The 10000-nt window shown below is 35.8% G+C and overlaps 1 protein-coding gene across 1 annotated transcript in view; it reads left to right on the forward strand.

Moving 5' to 3' along the window:
* Nucleotides 1-10000, forward strand: part of LOC122810195 (neural-cadherin-like) — a 1307756-nt gene that overhangs the window by 211400 nt on the left and 1086356 nt on the right. The window contains exon 4 of the mRNA XM_044081677.1: nt 1556-1760. Coding sequence (XP_043937612.1) covers nt 1556-1760 — 205 coding nt within the window. The remainder of the gene's footprint in view (nt 1-1555; nt 1761-10000) is intronic.

Here is a 10000-nt window from a genome sequence, read left to right on the forward strand (position 1 = left end):
TGATATGACAAAGAGAATTGTTGTGAGATCAATGGTGAAGGGAATAAGGAATAAGTATACTATAGGGATCAGTCCCCCATCCAACACTATTCATGTGTTTTCCCCCAATGTATCTGAGGAATAGAGAACAAAATCAGCTTATCTGCTGATGAGGGAAAGGCAGGTGCAGCTAAAGAAGATGTGGGAAAGAGCTAAGGAAAGATGTTGCAAAACCAACAAAGTGGGCAGACATTAACATTATTTGTACAGTTTTGACAAATGCAAAAGTACTGCATCTGGAGCAGAACAGTGCTGGTGTGAAGTCTCAGCTGGAGACTGGTGAAACAGGTGGCAACAGATACACTATTTATCTCATCTGGAAAGGATCATCATGGACAGAGTGTGAGGACAGTGGAGCAGAAAACATAATGCTTGCATCTTTAGAGAGAGAAAACAGGTCATACTTGTAGGTCCCTTGTCAGACCATACCTTGAACAGTGTGTGCAGTTCCAGAGGCCATACAAGGAAACATGCATTGGGCTTCATGAAGTAGTCCAAAAAAGTCACCAGAATGGTGGGTGGGATGGAGGGAAATGGAAATCACCAGAGATTAGAGCTAGAGCATTTCTTATCAGAGATTAGACCAGATGAGGATATGATATGGGTGCCCAGGAGTTTGTCAGGGGGATCTGAAAGTCAGTCATCCTGAAATAGAAATACAGAGGCAGCAGACTATAGAGACTAACTACTCCATCCATAGATATCTGAAAGTACTTCTTCATAGAGAGGGTTGTGGACCCATGAAATGGACTACTGGAATGAAAACAGATTAAAGTGGGCATAGACAGGTGGACAAAGGGTAAGGGGTGAAGATAAGGATGAAGGATGGAGGGAGCACAGAATATTAAGAGCATTTCAAGAATAGACTCAACAGAGTTATCATCGTCTTTTTCCATCCATCTAATAGAATGTAATGCAACTGCTCAGTAGCACAGGCAGATGGTTGTCATTTGTTGTGAGTTTACCATTCTTATTAAAATAGGCTCGTGTAGACTGTCACTGTAAATGCTAAACTGAAACTGCACCTCAGAGAACCCAAGTTCCTAATATGTGAGACTAGCTAGGCCTAAAAAAAGTATTCACTGGACAGGCAGTATTTTTATCTACAGTCACACAGAATAGAAAAAGGAAAGCAAAGCTGAAATAACTTTTAAATTCTCCATTTTAAAATAAACAGGTTAAATAAATGCATCAGAGTGCCTCTCTGATTTTACTTTACCCTTAAATGAATGCAACTTAATGATTTCTAAGGAACAGAGTGTGCATTGCTTATTTCATTTACAATACATGGGGCCTTTTGGGAAACATATCCCAGGTGACTAATACAAAAATTGTATATAGCATGATGTTGTTAATGGAACATGTCACACTTCAAATATATAAAATGTTTAACTATTTATATTTGGCTGTAGTGTTAGTAATCGTCAAAGCATTTGTAAAGCCTGTTTGTTTTGAAGACTATATGCATGTAGAGAGACTCGAGTGATACTTCCTGGTATCTCATTTTATTCTACAGGTTTCTAACTGTATCAGCAACATCATTTCAGAAGAAAGAGTTGAGCTACACCATCCTCATTAATCCTAGCAGCTTGTTTAACATTCATCGGGAGACTGGAGAAATCAGCCTGACACGTAGTGTGGATTATGAGACTGACCCACAACACTATGTGCTACTTGTGAAGGCAACTGAAAAGGGAGAGCAGTTCAGTTGTGCAGCAGAGGTAAATAGCTTATGTTAAGCTAAATATTAGCAAATAACTTTATTTTATTGGATTTATTTTAAGATGATTTTTTTCAGAATTCTAATACCTAACTCTGTATGGTAGTATTCTTTAAAGTTTCAACTTTAATAGAAAGCCATCAGCACTTGTATAAGACATAAATCTAACCATTAATTTGTTTAGCTAAAGTGTCTTCATCAGTTAAGAATGCTATATCCAAGGTGCTTGCTATAATGTAAGAAATGGGACAGAGTGGTAGGGTAGGTAGTTCTTTAGATACAGTAACAAGTAGCAAGGAAACGTGGGCTTTTGAGTAATTAAATAGGACAGCTGGCATGCAGCAAATAGATTAGTGCCACAAGAAAAGATTAAAATCTCTCATTAGAATTCACCAGTCAGTGTTTTCATTTTACCAAAAGTGCAGTGATTCCAGAGATAGTTATAAGTTGGAGTACAGAGAGCACTGATGTATACCGACTCTCATAGGTGACAGATTGCAAAGCATCAGTTCAGGATTTAGGTTTTTGTCTTTCCAGCGTTTGTTTTTCTTTGTAGAGTTGGTTTCCTAAACTCAATGAATAAGAGTGCAAATGACAGTAAATAATATGTGTAGCCCTATTTGAAGCAGCTGCAGCTATTATGGTTTAAGTTAAGCTACAAGGAACAGCAAAGCAGAAAGAGAAGTGGTAGCTGAGAAATTTCATGCAAGTATACTGATAATAGTGGCATAATTTATTCAACTTGTACAAAATTTCCATAAAATAGTACGTCCCAACACAGTACGATGCAAAGCTACAGTCACAATCTGTGCCCTTGTACAGGCAGTTGTAAGAGCAGGCCTATACTAGGAATATTGCTAAGTGTTCTGCAATATAGGAAGATGAGCAGAGTCTGTCATACAGGAGATAAGGGATCTTATCTTCTCATCAATGTCAGTTTCACTGAAGAATATTACTTTACAGCAAATAAACTAAGCAATGATTTAACCAACTGAAGTTTGTTTTTTAATATGTTATGTTAAAACCTGTCATCTGAGTTATCTTTTATTTGTTTGATAGATTAGTTTGGATACATTTTTGTCTTATACTGCTAGTATAATGTTTTTACTTCTCTAAACTGTAGCTGCAGTTCAATTCCTCTTTAGTGAAGGGCTATTCTACAGATGGGAAGTGAACTGAATTCTTGTTATAGGTTATCTTTGCCTTTTATCCTCACTTGCATAAGGGATGAGGTGCTTGCATCTTGCAAAAAATGTTTTAAGTGATTTTTTTTTTTTTTTTTGATAAAGGTGTCTTTTTTGCAGTGGCTTGTATTGCTTTGATAAAATGCTTTCATGTGTTTGGACTTTGATGGTCAACCCATGGATCCTGTGGCATGAAACCATTAACAATCTAGTATTGTGCAGCTAGAAGGACTTTGTAAGCGTTATTTAGAGGAAATTCTTTTCAGCAGAGACTTTAAAACACTCTGGGTGTGCCATTGTACACTCCTCATCAGGCTTTATAGAAGCCTTGCATGTGCAGTATATGTATTTTTATTCATTCTTCTGTAATTTGTAAACAAAGAGCCCAACTGATAGGACAGTGCTTTCTTTTAATGGAAGTTGAAACACTGTCTTCAGGAAGGAACAATGATACATTTGTCTGATGATGCTAAACGTGAATACAGATACTTCATTTTATGAGATTTGCAGTAACATTGCAATGCAAGAAATGGGAACAGTAACGGCAAATAGAAGACCATGCTCCAGTTATACCACAAAGCCTAAATACCACTTTGATGGAATCTAGGATTCTTTGTGTTTTAGAGATGCCCTCAATTTCCTTGTTTAGCTCTGAGAGAAAATGATTCATGTCAGTTTTGAAGGACATCAGAGGATCAAACCCAGAGCACAAGTATTTGTAAGAAGATCGTTTCTCAGCAATTGCATTCTGTAAACTGAAGTCATGGCAAGCACACACACACACACACACAGACACACACACACACACACACACACACACACACACACACACACACACGCACACAGACACACACGTGCACACACGCACACACACACATGCGTGCGTACATGCATGCATGCACACCTTGTATCTGTAGGATTCTTCTTTATTTATTATTAAGAACCTGGTCTATTTAGCAATTTTCATCTCACATGATCTGAATAATGTGAAAGGGTTCTGAATAGTGCCAGCACAAAGGAAAACGTCCTCCATTTTTTCCACTTTCCACCGTATTAAATTCTCATGATACTGAAAGTAATGGTATAATTCTGGATGTGAATCTTTCAGTTTTACTCTGTCTAAATATAATAATAACCTATTTAAGTTAAACTTGTGCTGATTCTTGTGAAGGTTCAAAAATAGATTATTCATTATTGTTTTATGATATCTGCCATTGTTGTGTAAGATCATTTGATTCCCTCGTTAAATAGGTTTCCAAAAGCAGAATAACTCTTCAGCTATATTTATAAATAAGGAAAAAAAAAAGAAGTGTTCAGTACTATGCCCCAGTGCACCCACCTGTAAGGATCTCCTTGAGATAATTTTTTAATAGACTTTCAGATCTGAAATCTGTATCCTGGAATCTTCTTGAACTAGCTAACTAATAACCTTGCCAGAGAAACCTAGGTCAGGAAGATTCACTGTCAATACTGACTGCCCCATGAGACCATAATAAAATAAATAAAATTATGATGGGAAGGTATTTAGCAGCATTCAACTAATATAAAACAGATAAATGTGCTAATCTATTAAATATCTGTAGTTGTTTTGAAGTGGTTTTGTTGCCACATGAGATCTGAAGATCAGGAGAAAACTTGGAAAAAGCAATTCCAGAAAGGTTTCCTATGCCAAAGGCCTTAGCTCTCTCTCTCTCTCTCTATATATATATATATATATATATATTTATATATATATATATATTTATTTATATATATATATATATATATATATATATATATTTATTTATATATATATATATATATATATATATATATATATATTTATATATATATATATATATATATATATTTATATATATATATATATATATATATACTCAATGTAAAGGTAGAAGTCTCAGTGTATGATACTTTCTTAATCAAAGGTGTTATGGAGGTGTGTTGCCATAGGTTTTAAATTGACACACTGCCTGCTTGCCCACAGTATTTTTAATATCTAGCTAATAAGTACTGTACTGACTGATCATATCCATGTGAAGATAAATCAGAAAATGTACTGACTATTTAGATATACTTAGACCTGCTGCTACAGTTTGCTTTGCGTATTTATTTGCACTGTTGCAGACTGGATGCATGCAAATGTGTCAGTGAAGAGAATGTTCATCTGCTAAGGACATTATCAAAATTACTGATGAATGTGACAGCACACTTAACTGAGAACACAACTATTATAATTGATTATTAATTTCAAAAGTGTTTGACCATTCTTGCCATATGACTTGTGTTTGCCACTGCTTGGGGCTTACAGAAATATTTAGAGGGTGCTTATGGATAGCTGCTCTTTATGAAACAGCTTGCTTTTGAATTATATTGCTAATTCATGACATCATAAAATTCAATACAAAATTTCTTTAAAAAAACAACAGTTTATAACTATGCTTAAATAGCAGCTACATAAAAACTTCCTAAGATACACTCAAACATATATTTATTTCAATGCTTAAGTGGTCTAACTTTCAAAAAAGGTTTTAGTGACACTGCACTATTTAACCCTGGATAGCTGTCTGCCTTCAGTAACTACCAAACATGTACCGTCTGCAGGTCCATCACACATTTTTAATTTTATGGCCCTAGAGGTTATGCAATTAAACATTAGAGGTGGGGATATGAGCAATATTATAGAAGAAGTTGAACAGAAATGGATGATGTTACTGAAGGCAGACAGCTATCCAGGGTTAAACTGTGCAGTGTCACTAAAACCTTTTTTGAAAGCAAGACCACTCAAGCATTGAAATAAATATATGTTTGATTGTATCTTAGGAAGTTTTTATGTAGCTGCTATTTAAGCATAGTTTTAAACTGTTGTTTTTTTAAAGTAATTTTGTATTGAATTTTATGATGTCATGAATGAAAAGCCATATGATTGGATATTGTATGGTTTAAATGTAGAGAGATTTTATGTGTTTGTTAGAGTCTGAGGAAGCGATGTGTTATTCATTGCGAAAGCGCTTACTCAATTAAACTTTTACCATTTTACTATTTTTGCTGTCAGCCGTGGTCAGTTCGTTATATTCTTTTTTACTATAAGCTAATTTATCTTGTTACATCTGAAAAAAAAAAGACATTTTTGTAGCTAACATAAGCAATTTCATTATAAAATAGTCAACTTTTGCAGAGTGCTTCCATAATTAACTCTTAAAAGGGGACAGGAGTTAGAGGTTATGTAGGTATAGAATCCTAGTTATCTTAAATACACTGTGATGTGGGATCATTATATACAAAGCAGATCTAAAACCTGTTTGACAAAGTTGAAGGATGTCACCCCTGGATTTTTGCAGTTCTTTCCTTTAATAGTGTATCTTGCAATAGTTGGAGTAATCAACTGAAAACTATTTCATCTAATAACATCTTAACAGTTGGATAAAGATGCAGTCTTATTCAATGAACCAATAAAGAGCACAGTCATTGTTGCTTTGGTGATTTAGTTTACTTTCAAAACATGTATTGCTTCTAGTGACTCTATTCCCCAAAAGGATATTCCTTGCCTTTTTTGTAAGATTCAGTTGTTTTTTTCACACATTTACTTATGCAAGCAAGAACTTCCATATTTTAAGCAAACAGTAAAGCAAAAATGGAAGCAGACATCTCAATGTCTACACAGTTAGCATTCCCAGTCATTAGTGCCACAAGGAAAAATGCACGGTCATTGTTAAACGGATCATACAGTGCATTAGTCAGGGTTGGGGGATGGCTTTCTGTTCTAGTATCACACTTTCATAAGTGAAAAAAGGCAAACTAGAAACTGTGGATAAATGATTTTAACATTACAGTGTACAATGATTTCTGGAAAAAATATTATGCATAATTCACAAGTCAGTAAGTAATACTTATCAACAAATAACCACTGGTTGAATGCCAACCTTAAATGTACATATTATGAATAATATCACTTGCATTTATAATTGTAAATAACATACAGATACACTGCCTCTTCTTTGTTACTGTACTATGTACAACTGTGTGTATTTATAGTCTATGCATAATTTGCTGTTTGTGGTTTCCACCATGGTACCTAGGTCATGACTGAAACTGCTTAAAACAGCTATCAAGCTTAAATAAATAAATACATAAATAGACCAGCACATTATAATGTTATGAATGGGCTCTACTAGACACCTGATTGCACAATACAGGTTTTACACCATTTCAACTTTGCTGGTTTTGCCTTGCTTTAACTGTAGATCAAGTGAATTGCTAATATTATTGTCCTATAGTTAAGACATAGGGGCATAAGACTGCTCATATAATTCAGAAATTTTATTCTGCAAGTAGGCAATCAAGGTGAAACATTTATTTTTATTTATTTTGTTTTGCAAATAGATGAACTGGACCATAAGGGCCCCTTTTTAGTCATGACCTTGTGATAAGAACAAAACAGATATGCAATATACACAAGTAAGCCAATGTAAAATAAACTAGGAAAAGCATTATCAGGCTTAGACTAACAGAATTTAAGTTAAAACAATGTGCTGCTCACAGCAAAACAGTCAAAGTCAAGATTATGTGTACCATTGAATGCTACCCTGCAGGAGTAGGTAATTAAGAAAATGAATAATAATGGATTTGGGAAAATGACTAGGTGACAAAGCTGATATATTTACACAAACTTTGCTGTTGTTTAAAGGTGTGCATGTAACAGATTTTACCATATTCTCATGAATAGTAAGGCATTAATTTAAATATCTGAAAGTAAGGAAAAAACTTAAAGTACAAATAGCAAGTCTAACTTGTATAAAACTACTGACAGTCAATAGGAGAAGTAACAGTCATCACAGCTGGTCATGACAGAACCAGCAGTAAATGCATCTATGAAATATGTTGCAACAACAGATGAGAATATGGTAATTTCAGCAGGAGTAGGGACTATAGAATCTATTGTATGAAAAAATAACTATAGTTACAACATTTGTGCTTTCAGTGTAGCTGCTGTACAACCCTCCCACCCACTACAATGAAAAACTGATGCATTTATTTATATATGTACACTGTATGTTATATGTAAAATATTAAGTGGACTTGTTTTAGCTGTTTTAGGGTCACCTCTTTGCTTTATTACGGCAACAGCATTTTATCAAGAGAGATTGAGAGCAAGAATGTCTCTCTGTGGGATTAAAGAGTCTTTCTACTAGAGGCTATCATACTCCAAAACATGCTTTGCTAAAAGACTCCAATAATGAGCTACTATCTATATAAATAATAGAACATGTGAGGTCTGTAGTGATTCCACCCCTTTCTGACAATGGTATTATGCCTTCAGGCATACTACAAAGCTTAGTCCTAGGGTTTGTTCAGTTTTTGCTATTTATTAATGATTTGACTTGTGAGGTTAAGGTCTTTTTTACCAAACCATTAGTTTCTACCCTTTCACTCAATTGACCAGGGGCAGCTCGTGCCATTGGACTGCAGGACTGCAGCCCTCCCAGGAAAAAGATGGAAGTGTAGACATTTGAAATGAATAAAAAAATAAAAATGTGTATTAATATTTTGTTTGTGTTATGTTGTGTAACACTATAATAATGTTGTGCTTCTGAGAGAGTCTGCAAAGTCTCAGAACTCGAACTGCGCATGCTCGTCAAGTTCCGTTCTTTTCTTTTTTTTTCTTTTCTTTTTTTTTAGAAAAACGTTCTTATCTGACTGCTGTAAAGGCAGTCCAGATTAAAGAAAAGACATTACTGTGATGCCCAGAAGTCAATGCGGTTTAACCACACAGTAAATTAGAAGGGGGTTCTGACTGCCATGTCCACAGGCACGAACGTGACGTGGACGGCTGGATTGCTACTGAAAACAATCAGTAGCACTAACACTAAGCACAGTACTGTACTTGTCTTGTTGTGAGGATGATTGGATAGTGGATTCCGTTATCGTTGTTTTTTTTTGCTCATTTTCTCATTTTGATTCCACTACCAGACACTCAGTGTCTCCCTCTCATCCAATCAGCCCACTGGCTCCTCCTCATCAGGGTGAGGGTCAACTTGGAGGGGCCATTATTCAGACAGCCATTTGAGTAGTTCATGATTTTTCTACTCTTTTTGGCCCTAAGCTCTCTGCACATACTTAGCATTGCACAAGGGCAAGGATTTGCAATGGGTCATCTGCAAATTACTTTCCCTCACTTCCTCATGAGGCATTTCCTTTCATGCAGCCCCACCTCTCCTCCCAAAACATGGAAGGTAGTTTCCCTGGTCTCCATCAGAGGGAAACAATACTTCCCAGTCTGCACCCCTCCAGGAAAAGACAACAGGCCACATCCCGTTACTCTGTCCCATCCCTGCCTGGCACCTCCAGTGCCTAGGCTGCTAATAGAACCCAGTTTCCTGAGGCACATTTAGGGCACCATATGTCTATGCCATGAAGCTAGATTTTGAAATAAGGATTTTTACTATATCCTTTCTTTTGTGCCCCTTGTGTTATCTCCCTGTGTTCTTTTCCTGCAGGTGTTTAGCTTTTAACCTATCCTGCAGGTCTGTAAAGTTCTCTGTCACATTTTAAATGGGATGTTTTCCTAATCCTATGCTTCTTTTGCTGTATCTAGCAAGCCTTGGGGGACATATGCTAGACTACTGTTTTTAAGAATTATAATATATTTGAGGTTCAGGGCACTTTCCTTATTGCAAAGAAAAGATATGAAAGCAGTTGGTCTCAGTATTTCCCATCCAGTTCTACACCTTTTCATAACACAGACTTTAAAGTTTTTATGAAAACACTCAACTATCTTATTGTCTGTTGGATGTGTTCTGATATCCTTAGCTGTTTCAGTTTAAACAAATTCATGAAGTTCATACATTACTTTTCATAGATTCATAGATTGTTACTAGGCTAATGACTCAGAGGGCCTTTCTAAACCTAGCCAAGTTTTTCTGAAAGAATGATGATATCCTGCATCTGAGTAAAATACTAACAGACAGATATTTATAAGCTACCTCTGTCCATAAGGGACATGGATGCCAGGCCCGGTGTGCATTTCCTATTCCCCATCCACTAGTCTAAGTTATGCTTA

The sequence above is a fragment of the Protopterus annectens genome, chromosome 8.part1, assembly GCF_019279795.1.
Source record: "Protopterus annectens isolate FY-2018-M chromosome 8.part1, PAN1.0, whole genome shotgun sequence".
NCBI classification, from domain to species: domain Eukaryota; kingdom Metazoa; phylum Chordata; order Ceratodontiformes; family Protopteridae; genus Protopterus; species Protopterus annectens.